The 17,444-nt window shown below is 37.9% G+C and overlaps 5 protein-coding genes across 6 annotated transcripts; 2 read left to right on the top strand and 3 right to left on the bottom strand.

Moving 5' to 3' along the window:
* Window positions 1-288: 288 nt before the first annotated feature.
* Window positions 289-5,516, bottom strand: LOC106369766 (protein argonaute 9-like). The gene is made up of 22 exons (XM_048743080.1): window positions 5,365-5,516; window positions 4,881-5,020; window positions 4,396-4,802; window positions 4,145-4,281; window positions 3,969-4,066; window positions 3,804-3,901; window positions 3,557-3,719; window positions 3,352-3,468; window positions 3,168-3,275; window positions 3,005-3,067; window positions 2,814-2,927; window positions 2,515-2,698; window positions 2,298-2,413; window positions 2,067-2,210; window positions 1,831-1,973; window positions 1,676-1,741; window positions 1,529-1,592; window positions 1,340-1,451; window positions 1,178-1,251; window positions 938-1,032; window positions 826-857; window positions 289-685 (listed from the first exon to the last, which is right to left on the bottom strand). The coding sequence occupies exons 2-22, from the start codon at window positions 5,016-5,018 to the stop codon at window positions 510-512; spliced, it is 2,649 nt and encodes an 882-aa protein (XP_048599037.1). The 5' UTR covers window positions 5,019-5,020; window positions 5,365-5,516; the 3' UTR covers window positions 289-509.
* A 2,326-nt stretch (window positions 5,517-7,842) lies between these two features.
* Window positions 7,843-10,055, bottom strand: LOC106371696 (F-box/WD-40 repeat-containing protein At5g21040-like). 2 transcript variants are annotated; one of them, XM_013811789.3, is made up of 2 exons: window positions 9,922-10,055; window positions 7,843-9,753 (listed from the first exon to the last, which is right to left on the bottom strand). In XM_013811789.3, exon 2 carries the CDS (start codon window positions 9,670-9,672, stop codon window positions 8,071-8,073), a length of 1,602 nt encoding a protein of 533 aa, XP_013667243.2. In that variant the 5' UTR covers window positions 9,673-9,753; window positions 9,922-10,055; the 3' UTR covers window positions 7,843-8,070. The 2 variants fall into 2 exon arrangements, with proteins under 2 accessions (XP_013667243.2, XP_013667244.2); XM_013811790.3 differs by having other exon boundaries at window positions 7,843-9,748.
* Window positions 10,056-10,096: 41 nt separating this feature from the next.
* On the top strand, window positions 10,097-11,480 carry LOC106371697. Its single transcript, XM_013811791.3, has one exon. The coding sequence runs from the start codon at window positions 10,235-10,237 to the stop codon at window positions 11,276-11,278; it is 1,044 nt and encodes a 347-aa protein (XP_013667245.2). The 5' UTR covers window positions 10,097-10,234; the 3' UTR covers window positions 11,279-11,480.
* LOC106371695 (bifunctional aspartokinase/homoserine dehydrogenase 1) lies at window positions 11,345-14,694 on the bottom strand. The gene is made up of 12 exons (XM_013811787.3): window positions 14,449-14,694; window positions 14,180-14,330; window positions 14,030-14,113; window positions 13,814-13,929; window positions 13,493-13,546; window positions 13,233-13,320; window positions 13,010-13,102; window positions 12,693-12,733; window positions 12,437-12,490; window positions 11,998-12,161; window positions 11,813-11,882; window positions 11,345-11,609 (listed from the first exon to the last, which is right to left on the bottom strand). Exons 1-12 carry the CDS (start codon window positions 14,542-14,544, stop codon window positions 11,484-11,486), a joined length of 1,137 nt encoding a protein of 378 aa, XP_013667241.2. The 5' UTR covers window positions 14,545-14,694; the 3' UTR covers window positions 11,345-11,483.
* Window positions 14,695-15,853: 1,159 nt separating this feature from the next.
* LOC106370428 lies at window positions 15,854-17,118 on the top strand. Its single transcript, XM_013810435.2, has 3 exons — window positions 15,854-16,127; window positions 16,300-16,627; window positions 16,751-17,118. Exons 1-3 carry the CDS (start codon window positions 15,869-15,871, stop codon window positions 16,953-16,955), a joined length of 792 nt encoding a protein of 263 aa, XP_013665889.1. The 5' UTR covers window positions 15,854-15,868; the 3' UTR covers window positions 16,956-17,118.
* Window positions 17,119-17,444: the final 326 nt, after the last annotated feature.

Genomic DNA, 17,444 nt, shown 5'->3' with positions numbered 1-17,444 from the left:
TGTTTCAAATCCATAAATTCCAGAGCGTTTTTTATGTAAAAGATAAGTATTTAACCACTAAGCTTTGAGTTTACAGTAATTTTTATAAGAGATCTCTTTTTATAAATTTGTTACTAGAAATTAGAAAGTAATGTTTATCAGAGTTATTTTGTGTCGTGGGACGTGGGTTATAACATCTCTCAGGTTCATGTAGCAACTCATACAATCTTATTCTACAGTGAAATGAAATATTACAAATTCTTAAAAGTAAAATTTGTATTCAGAATATACTTAGAATTTTGGAATATTAAATCAAAATATTTCGTTATTTTACTATAAATTTTCATAAACAACTTTTGTAGGTTTCATTAAGAAAGGACATACTTTAAATTTTGGTAGAATAATATGAAAACCAACGCCAACAAAGGCAGAGTGAAGATGCTAAATATTTTTTAAAACGAAAATCACAACACCGATTATTATTCTGTTGCTTAGGCAGAAAGGGATCTAGAGTCAAATAGTCATATGCTTCAACAGAAGAACATAGAGCTTGCAACATCCACATTCAGCTTTGGCATGGGAGAGACAGGTACTGCTTCAGATGTTGTGATCCCACCATGGCTCGATGAAGTCTCGGAGCTGTCCTCAAACTTCACCGCAGTTGCCATCTGTGCAGCTGCCAAATGAGCATACATTATAGGCGCAACTGCAAAAAAAGAAAGGAATTTGAGATGTGTTATATTACTCATAACACTCGATACTAAAAAGCAAAACTCTAATCTCACATCAAACAAGTTTGTTGTCCATATCATCTAAAAATATACTGATATTGATCAGAAAAATTACCTACAGAGATGGCAGTTGTGCTCCGCTGGTAGCTGCAACCAAACATTTTATAGATTTAATTGACTAATTCAGTACATAGATAATGTAAATAGACAAAGATTGTGATGCTTACACATAGGATAGAGAATGAACAAGTTCTTGGAGGTCATCTGTCGAAAATCCAATCTCATCATAGAGCACATGGTAATGTGTTGGCCTTGTAGTTCCCTAAAACATCAACATCAATTAAAAAAAAATTTCATTCCATACATAAAAAAGATTCATAATGGATTCCAGCAGAAGATTTTTAACAGAAATGAGGCATGTGGTTGTCTCATATAAGCAGCGGTTTTGAAGGAGGCTATTTACTTACAATCATTCCATTATGGGCACAGAGATAGAAGTCATTGTTGCGTGGGTGACAAATCTTGCTATCAATTATCGTTCCTGCAAGTCAAATGGTAAACATTTTTCAAGTCATTATAACCACAATGACCAAAAGAAAATCATTTCTCAGGTCAAATAAGATTTTTACCTGGAGGAACATTGCCAGGGCCTTCAGCCTGGAAGAACTTGGTGTGATGGTTCTTCTGGGCAATGATCACTGTGAACTTGGGTTCCCAATTTTCTTCAACAAACTTGCATGCCTAACCCAAGAAAATAAACCAAGTCCATAAATGTCCAACAACATACACTAAATAAATAAACAAACCATAATCCATACCCGCATCATCTGATCCAATTCAATGCTGAGAACTTGATTGAACTGAGACTCACTCACACCATCCCTACATGTAAACATTAATAATCAAGAGTTAACCAAAATGTATCATAATACTTTCACATGATACCCTAATAAATGTCACTATACCTGAAAATGATAATGTGTTCAGGTCTCTTCTTCCCCGAGCTTATGTAGAAGTCGAACAAGAGCTCCCTGAAAAGCGCATAAAGTCTCTCATTAATATGACAAAGCTTCTGCCACAAGTTATGAACACTACACAAGAGTAGTCCAAGAAGTCAAACCAGAAAATTCCTTCATCTACTTGTTTTCCCTTTTCGTTGGTGACAGGTTTGAAGAGACTATCAATCATTTCCACTTTCCGAGATTGTGTGCGCACACATGCCCTATATTTTGAGATGAGTGGCCATTCTCTGGACCCCACAACCTATGGTTTCAAAACACACAAACATATACAAGACTTTAGACTTAACTCTCTATATATATGGATGACATCATAAGAAACGAGGAACAATGTTACCGCGGCAATTGATGGTATGTCAGACTGGCCAGGGGAACCATGGGATACATCCATGCCAACAATGAAGGTAGGAACTTGCGTTACTAAAGGCATCATTGCTCGTGGTGAGCGCTCCATAGCTAACAGGGAGTTCAGTCCACCAAGCTGCGTATAAGACATAAAGAAATCAGTTCTTGTAATGTCTTTATAATCAATCTTGAAATTCTAAGTGATTGAAATTTCAGTGATCACCTTGGCATTTATCTTGAGGAGAACATTTGTGAGATATTGATCATTTATTTTGGGGGTAGGAGCAATACACTGAGTCACAATTCCTTCTTCAACAAGATTTCTCCTCTTCCAAGGCCCTGGAAAATTCCGAAAAAAAAAAATTCACATTTACATTCATTAGTTTATTAAAAAAAAAAAGAGAGAGAACATATTCAAGAATAGTAGAAAACAGTTATACCATAAACAAGAGAGTTTTTCTTTTCGGCAAGAATACAAAGAATGAATTTTGGCCTTCCTTCTATTCCTTCTTTTCTGAGTTCAGATTGCATCTGCTCGAACATCTTTTCTACTCTGATGTTGGCTGGTGCACCCCTATAATTAGGATCTTCTTGAAATACGACTTTGTATGGAGGATCTACGTTCTGAAAGAAAAAAAAAACAAATAATAAGGGAAGAATTAATTAAAAAGAATGCTGCATTGCATATATGATTTAAGTTTATATAGGCAAGCAATGATCCACATATAAGAGAGCTTACGATTCCTTTCATCCTTCCACATCTAATCAAGTCAGAAATAAGCCTTTTTGTATCACACCGAGCAGAGAAGTTCACAACAGCCCATCTAGTAACAGTAGCTGGCTCAACAAGTTTCTGCAAAAAGAAAGATTCAACTAGTATCAAAGGTTACCATATTCATCAACTGAGGAAAAGATAATCAACCTATGTACCTTATTATTGAAGTTCCAACGCCCATCGCGAGGTTGAAACTCCTCTCCATTGCCTACTTTCAGCTGCTTGGAAACGAGGACAGATAATTAACGTTATTCATCAGGATTTAAAAGGAGTTACTTGATCAATGTTTACTTGCAAGAGAAGCAAGGTAAGCCATACCCTTGGTGTTGGTAAGACGCGGCCTTCCACTTGAGTGAAGTCAGAGTCAATTCTGACACCACAGTCTTGTAACATAGGGTCATTATTATAACCACTGTCCTTAATAGCCTGCCAATGAAACTTGAAAATTAGAATAACAACGGAAAAAAAAAGGAGGAAGAATGAAATTTTTAAAAACCCTTACGTTGTTTAACATATTCATCTTTTCTTGTGGTTTCTGTACTGATTCTTTGACAAGTTTACTCCTCTGAAAAATTGTAGGAGCTTTCGTATAGCGTTGAAGAGAAACAAGATGACATTGCTGAAAATGTTTTAAAAACAACACACAAGTTTTATCACCAAAGAATGAAAATGTGATGAGAACAAAAAAAAAGAAAGCAGAATATTACCTCAATGGGAAAGTAAGTAGGACGTTTTGGCTTACCAACACTGATGCAAGGTAAGCCACCTGAATGACGCAGTTCAATTTCAAGATGTTTAGTGAAGTAATCATACACTGTAACCTCAACCTCCTTAGTTTCCCCGTTTCCTTGCTTTTTCTTCCAAAGAAACCTTAAGCAAAATAAAAAAGGTAACTTATAACCAAATCAAAGCAGTTTAAAGCATATGATCCAAAGATATTAGTTCAGAACATACGTTTGGTCTCTGCAAGGAAGTCTAGTTAGTCCGGTTATCTTGTATTCTCGATTCGAGGGGTCGACTTTAACTCTAAGATTCTTGAGACTACGTTCAGCCTTAACAAGAGAACATAATCAAATAAGTACTTAACCTTAAACATACCACTGAAGTTCTTGTAAGTACCTTTTTCCAGTCGATAGAGGATGGATCTCTCACTTCTTGATTTAAAACAAGGAAATCAATAACAGGACCAGGTGATACTATCAATGTAGAAGAAACATCTGATGAAAAATAACAAAATGTTAGAAAGATGAGTTTGGATTCGACGTTAGAAACTGTACAATGAAAAAAAGAGTTACCAATGTTGAGGGATAAGCCTCCCTGAGTAGCTCTGAAGCTTGAATGGAATCCTCTGCATAGATGAAAACCTCCATGGTTGTTTGAAAAGTATTTTGCGTCATTGTGGAAGAAAGATTGACGGACAAGAAGACAACCTCTGCAAAAAAAAAAAAAAAACAGTTATGTAAGTAACAACATGAAAATATAAATTTTACCATAAAAAAACATTAAGATGTAAAGAAATAAAAAAATCAAGAAAATGTATACTAACTTGGTAGCTGCATTCTGGCGCAGGATAACATCCAACACTCTTACAGCATCTTGAAGATCATTTGTTTCCTTTCCTTGAAGAGCACCTTGAATAGCTTGCATTGAGATTTTTGCAGCAAAGCTGATTGCAACATTGAATCTTTTGGATTGATTATGAGGCCTTAATCTTTTCGTGTTGGCGTCACTGGTACTGGTGTTGCTTCTGGTACAAGACATGTCTTCAAGAACGACAGAGAAGTCTAGTTTGTTGTTGGGAAGAGGACCAACAGTGAAAAGAGTCTTGTCGCCATCATAAGCAAAGTGTTTGGAACCCAAATCAGTTTGATAAGTTTCTTGAACTTTTGCAAGAATCTTTCTGCCAATACCCTTGGCTTCAACTGGATTCTCATCTTCATATGTGATAGCGACCTGTATCCAACACATCCCACTGTAATAAGTACTTTCAAAAAAAGAGAGAGATGAAAGTAAAGACATTAATAAGCTTACACTGTATTGGAAGAAATGTTGACTTTTTGATGTGGTGAAGTTGACTCCAAAGTGGTTAGTAAGCAGATCGATCTTCTGTCCTCTAGAACCGTTACCACTCCGAGCCATTTGAAGATGAGTACTCTTGTTCGGATCCATTTCTGGAGTCGTTAAACCCACAAGGTCACATTTTAATCATATTTCATTAACTTAAAAGTTTAAAACACATTTGTATAAAACCTAATCAAGAATAAAGCAAGAAAATGGAGATAAGCTTGAAGATATATGACAGAAAAAAAATTGTCAAGATGAAGAGAAAAAACTTGCCAGAGAAAAAGAAAAGAGTTATGTGAGAGGATGCAAACATTTTTAATAGTATTTTAATAAATCAAACGTATTCTGATAAAATCTAATCATGAAAAAATGAAACAGAACAAGCAAGAAGTGGAGACGTGAAGATTTATTACATAACAAACAATAGTCAAAGATGAAGAGAAAATCTTGCCTGAGGAAAAAAAGATACGGAGTATGTAAGAGGAGACGAAGAGTGCGATGACGAAGCCAAACTAGTCGTTGCGCTATCTATGCTTATTTTTAGTGAAGAAGACAGAGATTTGTAACTTCTTCTTTTTTTTTTCTGGAGGAAACGTGTTAGACAAACCTCTTCATTTTCCTCTTTTTATAGACTCTGCCTGAGGAAACGTGTTACTACTCGATATTACTTTTGAATTAACCAAAATTAATATTTGGATAAATAATTCTCCCTTTATTTAAAAATGATCTTTTTTGTCAACATTTCAAAATGATCTATATTCAAAAAAAATTGTTAAAAATCAATTTTTTATATTTCCAATGCATGTAATAATGATACATAGTAATTTTTTTTTTAAAAAAAAATTGTATTTTGATTGACTACATTATAAGAAATAGTGAAACATAAAATAATGCATTTATAATTTAAATTTAAAATATTTTCTTAACATCTGTGATAATTCTAAAACATTAGTCTTATTAAAACAGGGAGAACAATGTTTATCAGAGTCAAATTAGTGTCAAATTTCGTGCGTCGGGTAGCAAAACAGCTAAAGTCAAAATTGTTTTGTTACAGCATAAAAACATGGAAATAGTAACTTTCTTGTACAGCTTCAGCATGGGAGGCATATGAACTGCTCCAGATGTTACGCTACCTCTAGCCATGGCTCGTTGAAGTCTCGGACATGTCCTGAAACTTCATTGCAGTTCCCATCATGCCAAAGATTGTAGTATATCGGCGCAGCTTATTTTGTTTGATTTATTCAAGGTATTTTGATGATTTTGGATCATAAAAAGTTAGTTTACAAACTCTTAAAAGTAAGATTTGTTTTCAAAATACTTAAATTTTGGAAAATTATATCAAAGTATTTCGTTGTTTTACTATGAAATGACCTTTCATAAACAACTTTTTTAGGTTTCATTAATCAGTTCTTATGTCATTTTTGTAAAGTCGTTCAAGAAAGGACAGTAGAATAATTATTTTCCTAGGATAAAATGCAAACTCAAGTTTTAAAAATCAAATTTATTGAAACATAGATTAACCAGCGCTAGCAAAGGCAGAGTCAAGATGCTAAATATGTTAATAAAACGAAAATCATAACACAGATTTTTATTCTGTTGCTTAGGAGTTAGGATCTAGAGTCAATAGTTATATGCTTCAACAGAAGAACATTGACGTGGCAACATCCACATTCAGCTTTGGCATGGGATAGACAGGTACTGCTTCAGATGTTGTGATCCCACCATGGCTCGATGAAGTCTCGGAGCTGTCCTCAAACTTCACCGCAGTTGCCATCTGTGCAGCTGCCAAATGAGCATACATTACAGGCGCAACTGCAAAAAAAGAAAGGAATTTGAGAGGTGTTATTATTATGCATTACTCAATACTAAAAAAAACTATAATTCTCACAGCAAACAATTTTTCCATCTCAGAAATTTTACCTTGAGAGATGGCATATGTGCTCCCCTAGTATTAAAAGCATATTTTGTTAAAATAAAATACTAAACGAGAGTAAAACTGAATAAATATTAGAGATTTCATTTTGCTTTTATGTTATAAGATATTTTAATCTTTAAATGCAAGTTTTAGCGTATTTGATGTTTTCCTAATTACTGGTATTATACAAGCCTATTTTCTGAATGACTGAACTATTTACATTAAACATTAAAGAATGTTTTTAGGTAAATTTTGTTCATTATTCTCTAAACCATTCTATACCTTTTTTTTTAAAGAGAGTAAACATTCATAGGAAATGATCAAAACAACCTCTCTTCTTTCTTTTTCTTTATTTTTTGAGAATTTCTCTTCCTGTATTTTCTTTCTTTTTTGGTACATCCGTCTCTCCCTCACTCTCCTTCAGTTTCTAGTAATTTGTTACTAAATGACGATTAACTTTAAGTGAATTTGATCATTAACGACGAGGATAGTTTTGTATAGTGGACCAACTAAAAGAAAAAGCATTATGAAAAGAAATACAATGAATTCATCGTCATCATTCAAAAGCTACACCATGTAAACAGGAGTATTAAGTAAATTCCAACCTAAACATCATCTTCACCACGCGTTCAAGTTTTAAAGAAACACACCAAATAGAAAATAGACGCATGTGCTACAATTAATTGTTCACAGAAGAAAAGTTAATCCCAACCTAAACGTCAAACTTCACCACATACATGAATTTATGTAAGAGTGTGGCTGTTTCTTATGCTTTAAGACTTAAGAGTATAAATAAAAGCTATATTATTCTGCTGAAAAATAGGGAAAATATGTAGTAAACAGAAGCAAATTTCTAACTATAAAACAAAAATCTGAGTACAAGAATTTGTATAATTTAACTCATGGATTCCTCGTTTTTCAGCAACCATTTACTAGAAAAAATAAATCTGAGATCAATTTTTGTATAAATTAACTTGTTTGTTTAAGATTTGGAAAATCAGTGAATTTTGGTGATATTTTACTTGCAACTTTATTTTTTAAAATATTTTCCTGAACAAACTTCTTAAATTAACGTTCTCCGAAACATAGGAATTGAGAAGAAAAAAAAGAGCTAAAACCGAAAATTTTCAGTTTGCATTCAATCATAAGACACAAGTCTGCTTAGCTCAAAAGCCTAAATGTGCCAACTTTTTAAAACTTGCTTCACCGAGTGGTGTTGGAAGGAAAACGAATCACATATGCTTAGGCCTTCGCCTTGCCACTTGCTCTTCGTTTTGTATGCCACGCTCGATTCCTATCTCCATTAACAGGGTTCTTATGAGCAGCAATCGAGCATTGGTCAGGCCTTCCACTCTTCGCATTCATCTCCATTTGCGTCCTCCTTCGCCTCATCCTGTTCTCAAGCCTCATTCCTTTAAGAGCTCGAGCTCTTCTCTCAATCTCCAACGCTTGTGTGAAGTTCCATATCCGAACTACGCCTTCTTCACCTCCACAAACTATACGGTCACAACCCACGTCCACCGAGAACAGGTTCGAACCGAACCCGTGCAGCATTCTCTGTGGCGGTTCCACAATTCTAGAAGAAACCCTCTTGGGTAAGCCACGACGGTTAGTCTTCAACAACTTCCTAACGTCTATGAGCGCGAGTTTACCGTCACCAGATGCTGATACAAGCCAGGGGAACTCGAAAGAAAGAGAGTAGACAGGACCAGTGTGAGGCATCCATTGAGATATGAGCAGGACGCTTGTTTCATTACCGTGTTTTCTGATCTCAAACATTTTGATCCCTCCATCTTCCCCACCGGTAAACAGGAAATCTCCACTGTGGCTTCTTGCAAGAGAGTAAGTGTTACCCTCATGAGCATCATGGATAATCGCCTCTGGAGTCTCACTGCTAATGTCCCAAATGTACACATCCGAACCAGCAGCACAAGCGATGCTTGTCTCATGAGGCGCTAGTCCCCAAACCCAATCACTATGCCTCAACGTTTTGATACACTTGAATGAAGACCTATCCCATATACGAACAGACATGTCCCACGAACCGCTAAAGATACTCGTCATATCCAGGGCAAGAGATGTAATAGGACCCTCGTGCTCCCAAAGGCGAAACTTTGTCTTCTCTTTCTGAAAACCCGTGAGGTCAAACAAGTCTGTCAGACCATCCACTGCTTTCCAGCAATGTATAAAACCATCAGTACCGCCAGCTACCAAGAGCTTCGTATCAGCCGCAACTGCTCTAATAGTACAACCAAGCGGTTTAGACGCTGCAATAGACAAGCCTTCTTCCATTCCCCACATCCGGACAACGCAGTCATATCCAGAAGTGAAAATGAGCTTAGCAGAAGCTAAAAGAAACACAGTACGAACTGCTTCAGTGTGACCATAAAGGGTGTCAATACTATGACGTCCTAAAAACGTCTTGCTCCTAAACTCCCTCTCAATAAACAGCTCTTTCCATGACCTCTCTTCAGAAGTTTTACCCCCGAATACGACGGGTAGCCCCCATCTCTCGCAGTAGAAGCCTTTCCACGCGTGATGCTCCGAAGCTAACCTATGCAGACAAGTCGAAACACAGGACACAAGGCCCAACTCTTTTGGGTCAAGGCAGTTAAGAATCTCGGATATCAAAGCCTGAGGCAAATCGATAATGGTGTATCGATGAGTATTTGTAGACAAATCCTTGTCCCTGGGCACCACCAAAGTTGCCTTCTTTTGCTGATAACAAAGCTTCACACATGGAACCTCGACAGACCCATCTCCTATTCTCAACTCAGCTCCTTGATTAGACAAACCTTCGCCAACAATCGATACTTCAGCTCTCTCTTGGCACTCAAATTCCATGAAAAATCCAACCAAGCGTCTCAGAAACGACCCAAACCGGATCTGAAAAATCTACAGCTCCAGAGACGAATCCCAGCTAAGCTTAAAGAGAAAAAAACGAGAAAACGATTCAATTCAACAGATTCATAACGAAACGAAACTCAATTTCACGTCAAATGAATATCCCTAATTCGATTAACAATCAAACCCTAGAAAGAGATTTGTAAAATCTTATAGCAACGAACAATGAGAAAGCCATAATCTACGCACCTCAAATAGTCGTAACAGAGAAGAGATTTTTCGCCCAAATCAACGTCGCCCTAATTTCTCAGATCGAATTTGATGAGATGAAGAAGATTGGAGAAGGAGAACCAACCGCTAAGCAAAAGCCTCAGAAAATATTGTCAATAAATCATTTTTTTTCATTTTCAAAATGTTTAATGGTCTAAGAACGGTGGTATTATAACCGTCGGATTAAAAAAATATTCAACGGTCAAGATCTCATCCTATTTTCGCTGCGTTTATTTTTTCAAACTTTTCATATTACGACCTCGTCCTCTCGATCAACCTCAAAGCTCCAAAAATGTCTGATTCATCCCCAACCCACGACTCTCCACCTCCTCCGGCGATCACCGGCGTCTCAGAACCCCCCGTGGCAAACGACTCAGACACCAATGCGAAATGTCAAACAGCGTTACAATCCTTATCCTCAATCGTAACAACCGCCACCATCCCTTCCACAATCTCCCTCCTCCTCGAAGACAACGCCGTCTCCGCCGCGATCTCCTCTCTCCTCCAGCTCCCGGACTCAGGCGCGGGGGACAACAACCTCTGCCGCTGGCTTTACGATACGTTCCAGTCCTCGGAGCCTCAACTTCAGCTCCTCGTCCTCCGCTTCGTCCCTCTGATCGCTGGACTCTACCTCTCACGCGTCCCTCTCCGGCAGCCTCAGGCCGGATTCGAAGCCGTGCTGCTCGCTCTCTACGCGCACGAGACCACCTCGCGCGCGGGCCAGGCCGTAACCGTCAACATCCCCGATCTCTCGCACGCTAGTATTTACCATGAATCCAAAGGTCCAGCGAAGAATAACTCCACGTGTCTAAACATAGCCGTTATCTCCTCGACGCTTGATCCGCACGGTACCGTGAGATCCACGCGACGCGCGCGGATCGTTGGCGTGGCGTTGGAGCTTTACTATGGTAAGATCTCGATGATGCCGCGTGAGTCCAAGCTTAACTTCTGCGAGTCGTGCGAGAAATGGGCGGGGCAGAACGGAGAGAGGGAGGAGGAGGAGCAGCCACGAGGTTTGATCCCTGAGGAAGAGAGTGTTGGCTTGGGAGGAAGGTCTGAGAAAGACAGTGGACGGATTCCTCTGCCGTGGGAGCTTGTGCAGCCGATACTGAGGATCTTGGGGCATTGCTTGATGGGGATGAAAGGGGAAGATAGGGAAGTGTGCGAGGCGGCGAGTAAGGCTTGTCAGAGTTTGTATCTTAGGTCGCTTCATGATATTAACCCTAAGGCGATCTTGGCTACTGGGAGTCTTCTCCGGCTTAGGGAGATGGCTCTTGATCCCAAGAACCAGGTTGATCATACTGAGATATCAAGCGACAACGTTTTGTCCGTCTGAGCACTTCAGTAATGCTGTTCTGTTTTTCAGTCAAAGCTTTTTATGTTAAGATAAAACCATCTTCGATTTGTCAACGTAAACACTCACAAAAGAGAAGCTTTTTATTGCAATGTAAGGAGCGGCCATGGTCTTTTATGATGAATAAAAACAATCCTTGAAAATTAAGGTTTATTATTACTGTGATAAGACCAAACCACATGCTCTCTCAAGGGAAAAGATCCTGCATGTCGATGATGTCTGCAAGAACACCGGCTGCAGTCGTGTCGTTCCCGGCTCCGGCTCCTTGAATCACCAAAGGTTGCTCCTTGTAGCAACGGCTACGTATCTCTACCTGCAGGTTTTCCAATCAATTCAATCACTTAATCCTCGCGAGGCAATATACAGAAGGAAGTATATTGTAATAATGTGAGCTTAAGAGGTCACATTGTTTACAAGGGCACTGGTGAGCCGTTTAAACAAAAGTCTATGTTTATTTCGTCTTCCGCGAGGCAGTTTCATGAAAGATTTAACAAAAGAGTCTTATGACAAACTTACTATATTGTCACTGCCTCTTAGTCGTCCCAGTGGTGAATCTTTTGGAACTTCTCGAATGCCAACTTGAACACTGTTGAGAGACCGTGAAATTCGAAATCAGACAGATTGTACACTAGCATTCTATGGGTGACTTCAGTTGCATGTGTTTACCAATATAATTAGGAAGATACTACTCAGTTATTTACCTTGAGCCCTCAATCATACAAACATAACGAAGCACACAGCCGTTTGATGAAGCTTTTTTAACTCTATCCTCAATGTTCTGATCAAGTTTTGCTATTCCATTTTGGAGGAAATCATCCACAGTCATGACTCCAGGTCTCATCTCTTCAGGGTACAAGCTCTCTATCTACAATTATGTCAGACAAAAATTGATAAAAGAAGTTTTGTTAAGAGCCATTCTTTTCGGAATCAAGAAAGCACAACAAATGTTCAGACACGACTGAGAGCAGCATCTCTAAAGCTCAGTTATAACTTCACAGTTAAAAACAAAGGCGAACAAGATTTCACCAGCCACAATTTCAACTGAAAGTTGACTCGAAAGAGAGTTGTTTCATCAAACATAGATCACAGCATAGGATTCAAAAAGATTGACAATGAAAAGTTTTAAGAAATGGTTCATACCTTTATGCTATCCATAACTATCCTTTTCCCAAGAAGTCGAGCAAGAATCAAAGCCTATCATGACATAAAAAACAACATAGTTGAGATACATAAAATTTTTGTATTAAAAAATCTCTCCTTAACAAAAGTATTTTGCTTGAAATGGTATTTGTGAAATACAATGCTATGCTTTTATGAAAGAAATATCGTCCATAAGGTACACATGCATTTTAACTGTTAGTCTCTCACAAACGATACAATAGCTATATGTCTGTACCTTTCTAGCAACATCCATGCCACTGAGGTCGTCACGTGGATCTGTGACAGAAAAAAAAAATAGATAGAACATGTCAATCAGACATCATATTTAGAACATTCAAACGTGATTTTTTCTTTTCATCGATTATGTGGCAAGGCGAAACCAATTATAAGGACAAAGCAAGTTGGAGCATATTGTCAATCTACAAAACATATTATAGAGTAGAGGAAGGCAGGAAGATAGCTATCTACTTAAATCTAGTGCTGCTAAAAGAAAGCAGTTGACAAAACATGATACTCTCTGTGCCATGATGACTAAATAAAACTGGAACAAACCTGGCTCAGTGTACCCCAGCGTTTTGGCAGCTCGAACAACTTGACTTAGAGGCCTTCCATCTTCAAGCTCACTCATTACATATCCCAAGGTACCTATTACAAATGAATGAAGATACATATATATTCACTAATAAACTGTACATGCCTAAATTCGGATAAAAACAATGAAAAACATCTACAACACTATCACAGTAAAATGAATTGCATCTGTAAGTGTGATTACCGCTCAAACTACCGACAATACTATGAACAGGATCTCCAGATGAAATAATGCGGTTCATGGACGCAATGACAGGAAGCCCAGCACCAACCTGTATATAAAAAAGCAGAGCAAGAACTTTAAGGTTTTTTTCACTACACAACCAGCCATATCATCACACTTATGATTAGGTAGAAAAGTAATAATGTCAGTTTCATTATCAAAGACTAAAAAAATATGATTTTAATAGTGTCAACTCTATATAAAGGCCGTGTTTCACCTACAGTGGATTCATGGCGGATACGTCGAGGATCCAAAACCAACTTGTCATAATGTTCCTGCGGAGAAGACAAGATGAGAAAAATATGTAACACGTGACTATTAGGTTGTGAAGTTAGGAGAATTCGATTGAACAAAGCATCATTTTCTGCTTGAAACAACCAACAAATGTTCAAGACTCTATGCTGTCTCCAGATGAACTTATTCGTCACCACAGCAAAACCAAAAGGGAGAGAAACAACTCAGGTGAACATGTTGATGCATATGCCTCCACATTCATAACAATGCAGAAATGGTAACTAGTAAATTAGTAATAAAGAAGCTACCAGTGTTGAAGTAAGAGGCTTCTTATTTGCAAGGACAGCACAGCAACCCAATTCAACTGCCTTTGTCAATATTTCAACCGTTTCACTGCTCGCTGAGCAATCCACAACAACTAAGCCTATAACAAACAAAAAAAAGACTTTAATCTTAAAAGAACTCCGAAAATAATGTATTGAACCTACATGCATTATATTAAAAGGCCTAACACTAACGCTGACCTGTAGATTTACCCAGAAGTTGTGCAATTCCCTCCGTTTCTCTTCTTGACTCAGAACCATTGAACACGCGATATTCACCTTTTCCTGTGATTGAAAACAGATTTTTATTATTATCATTCCGACCATGATTGGTGAAAGAGTCACTCTCACCTAAAGCACCAAGCGTCGTCAAAGCAGAACCAGCCGATTTGACACTGCAAACTTCAGACAAGAGTTCATCATCAAGCTCCTCTTTGAGCACATCCACTGGAACAACTAAGGATTTACTGTCACTGACTCCAACCACCCGTAAATGAACTCCCTGTCCCCAAAATGAAAAACAAAACAAAAGGAGGATTTTTACTACAGAACTACTTACAGTATTTGTCCATACATTGACATCAGTCAGCTTCGGATTCATTCGAAATAGAGAGAAATACCATTTTGGCGTGAAGCGATCGGAAAGAGACAATGTGTTGAAGAAGTTGTCGGCCAACGCCTCCACATCCCATGAGAATCACCGAGATCTTCTTCATCCTCCCTCCCGTCTTCTGTAACAGTTTTGCCTCCGCTTTGACTGACTAAGAACGCTAATTGTATGTCGCAGCGTTTCGGAAACGCGCGTTTTATGTCTCTTGGTTATATGGACGGACGGTGGTGAATGGTGATTGCGAGTAAGGTTAGAGGTGTACAAGTGGTTAAATATTTATAATGGGCTTGGAAAGCCGAAAACATTAATAATCAGATTGGGCCCTTAGCGTCTGCTTCTTACACCAATCTAGCGTTAAATGTGGTTTATTCCGGTTCGGATGAGTGAGTTATTTGTTGGTTCGATTGAATATTTGTTTTTTTCATTTGTTTTTAATTAAAGAAATGCGAATAAAGACATTTGCGCGGGACAACGATCATTTTTGACCCTTCTAATAAGTAGGCAATTTTATATATATATAAATTTTTGACCCTAGTGAACTCTTTTTTTAGTTCCGTCACTAGAATGACACGATTTTCATTGTAAAACAATCGATGATATAACTACTATATGAATCTGAGTTAAGGAAGTAAGATGTTCTTTGTTCTATGTTAACTAGCTTTTTTTGTCTTAACAATAACAATAATCTATTACTCTTTGTGCAGTACAGTCCATAATCATAATGAAAACAAAATAAAAGAGGAAGTTATTACAACATTACTTCAGTATTTGTCCATGTACAAAACAAACAAGGAAATTGAAGTGAGAAGACGATCTAAAAGCCAAGATTCATAAACCATAGGATTAATATGAAAATCAGCTTTGGATTCATTCAAAATCGAGAGAAACAAGAGATTCATATTCCTTTATTTTAATTTTAGTTGTGTTTTTTTCTATTAATTTAGAACTAAAATGTATAAAAATACATTTAGTTATTTTTATAGTTATTTGGTAAATATCTTAAATCTTAATTAATATATTTGGTAAATATAATTAAAACACTTTGGATTTTTCAGTTCAGTTTAATTTAAAACTGATTCAAACTGAACCGTTTGGATTGATAAAATTTTTGATAAAATGATTTAGGCATGTATTTTAGTTTGGTTTGGGTTGGTTTTAATTCGGCTAGATCAATTTGGTTTGATTCTGTTTTTTTTTTTTTTTTTCCCAGAGAACACTAATTTATTGTTGCAGTGTTTCAGAAGACGGTGGCGAATATTGCGAGTGGTCTTACACGTGGCCAGATATTTATAATTGGGCTCGATAAGCTGAAAACAAAAATAATTGTATTGGGCCCTTAGCGTAGCCTTTTACATAAGAAATGGTTCACTTCGGTTCGGTTGAGTTTTTCTTTTCTGTTGGTTCGATTGGATACATAATTCGAATCCTCAATGATCCGATTACCCGGACTGCTTCGGTTATTACGGTTATCTGAGCTTCGTCTTCCTCAGTCAGATCTTGCTGCTGTTCCTCAATTTGACGGAAGAAGAAGAAGACTCAGAATGGATACGTTCAGCGCGGAGGATCTGTCGACGATCGGCGGAATCGCGACAGTGTCGCTCCTTCATTCGTTCATTCCGACGCATTGGTTACCTTTCTCCATCGTCGGACGCGCTCAGAAATGGACGCTTTCCAGAACCCTCTTCGTCAGTACGTTTCCCTTTCTGCATTTTGATGAGTCATATCTAATCCTAAGGCATTGTTTGATTTGAGTTAGATATAGAGATCGTTAGGGATACAGGGCATGCATGGTTCAACTCCGTTAGCTTTCTGTTTTGCTGTGTATGTTCACCCATACGTTTTGTTTTCTGATTTTTGTCAGCTGCATTTGGAGCAGTCTTGCATGTCATATCCACTGCCCTTCTTGGTATTACAGCCATCACAATGGCTGACACCATTGCCGGTGAAGAGACTGTTCACAAGCTGGCTTCCCTTTTGCTTGTGTTTCTCGGTGGAAGCTACATCTTGCTCTTTTTGGCTGGTAAAGGAGGTCACAATCATTCTCATAACCAGCCCATGGAGAAGATGGCTGTTGCTGGCCTTGTCCTTGTTCCCGCGTTATCTCCTTGTGCAACCACTCTCCCTGTTTTCCTCGCTGTTGGAAACTCAAAGCCCATGATGATTCTCGCCATCATAGTTCTGCTCATCAGGTGAGACTAAAACTACTGCTCTGTCACATGTTTTGTGCTTCAGTAAAACACAATGTTCTAAAATGGTTTTACAAGGGAAAGAACATAGTATGTCTGAAATGATTTGATATTTTCTTTGGGCAGCACCATTTTGGTGATGACATCGCTGGTAGCTCTATCGTTCTATGGTGCAAGCCAGCTGAAGTTTCACTGGGTGGAGCGATACGACAAACTACTGGTTGGTTCGGTCCTGTGTCTGGTAGGTGTTTTAACCCTTCTCTTCCATGATCATGACCACCACCATGGTCATGAAGCACATCAACTCCACAGGAAAATCATTACTCTCTAGAGACCACTTCTGTTTTTCCTGTTTCGTCTGTTTGTTGTAGAGCGGCTTAATGTTTTCTCACCTTGTATGTCTATAACTAGTTGTAACGCACTCTGTTGCACGTGAAGAATTCTTATGCCAGTGTTGAATTCCTATAACATAATAACATTAGTTGTGAATGTGATTTTCGTAAGCAGTATATCAAATCCATATGTATGCTACACTATAATAATAATGCTAGTGGTGTGTGACCAATCGAAGTTGCAGACTAAGAATATATTGCATTCTGAAAATCTTGTAGTGGTCGGCTTTGTCTACAAATACGATTGAAGAAAAGGAGGAAGGTTTTGATACTCTGTGAATTGACAATTTCTACCATTTATTTAGTCATCTAGCCTCCTTTTCTTTATTTAATAGTGTAGGAAGAAGTGGAGTTGGTGATTATTCCGACATTTAAGTGTTAAGTATGTGTTGGTCGGATCAGATTCCATATTAAGAATCGAATACCAT

Source organism: Brassica napus, chromosome A10 (genome assembly GCF_020379485.1).
Source record: "Brassica napus cultivar Da-Ae chromosome A10, Da-Ae, whole genome shotgun sequence".
In the NCBI taxonomy this organism is placed as follows: Eukaryota; Viridiplantae; Streptophyta; class Magnoliopsida; order Brassicales; family Brassicaceae; genus Brassica; species Brassica napus.
Note: the sequence above shows the minus strand (reverse complement) of the source record. Positions and strands in the feature narration are given on the sequence as shown.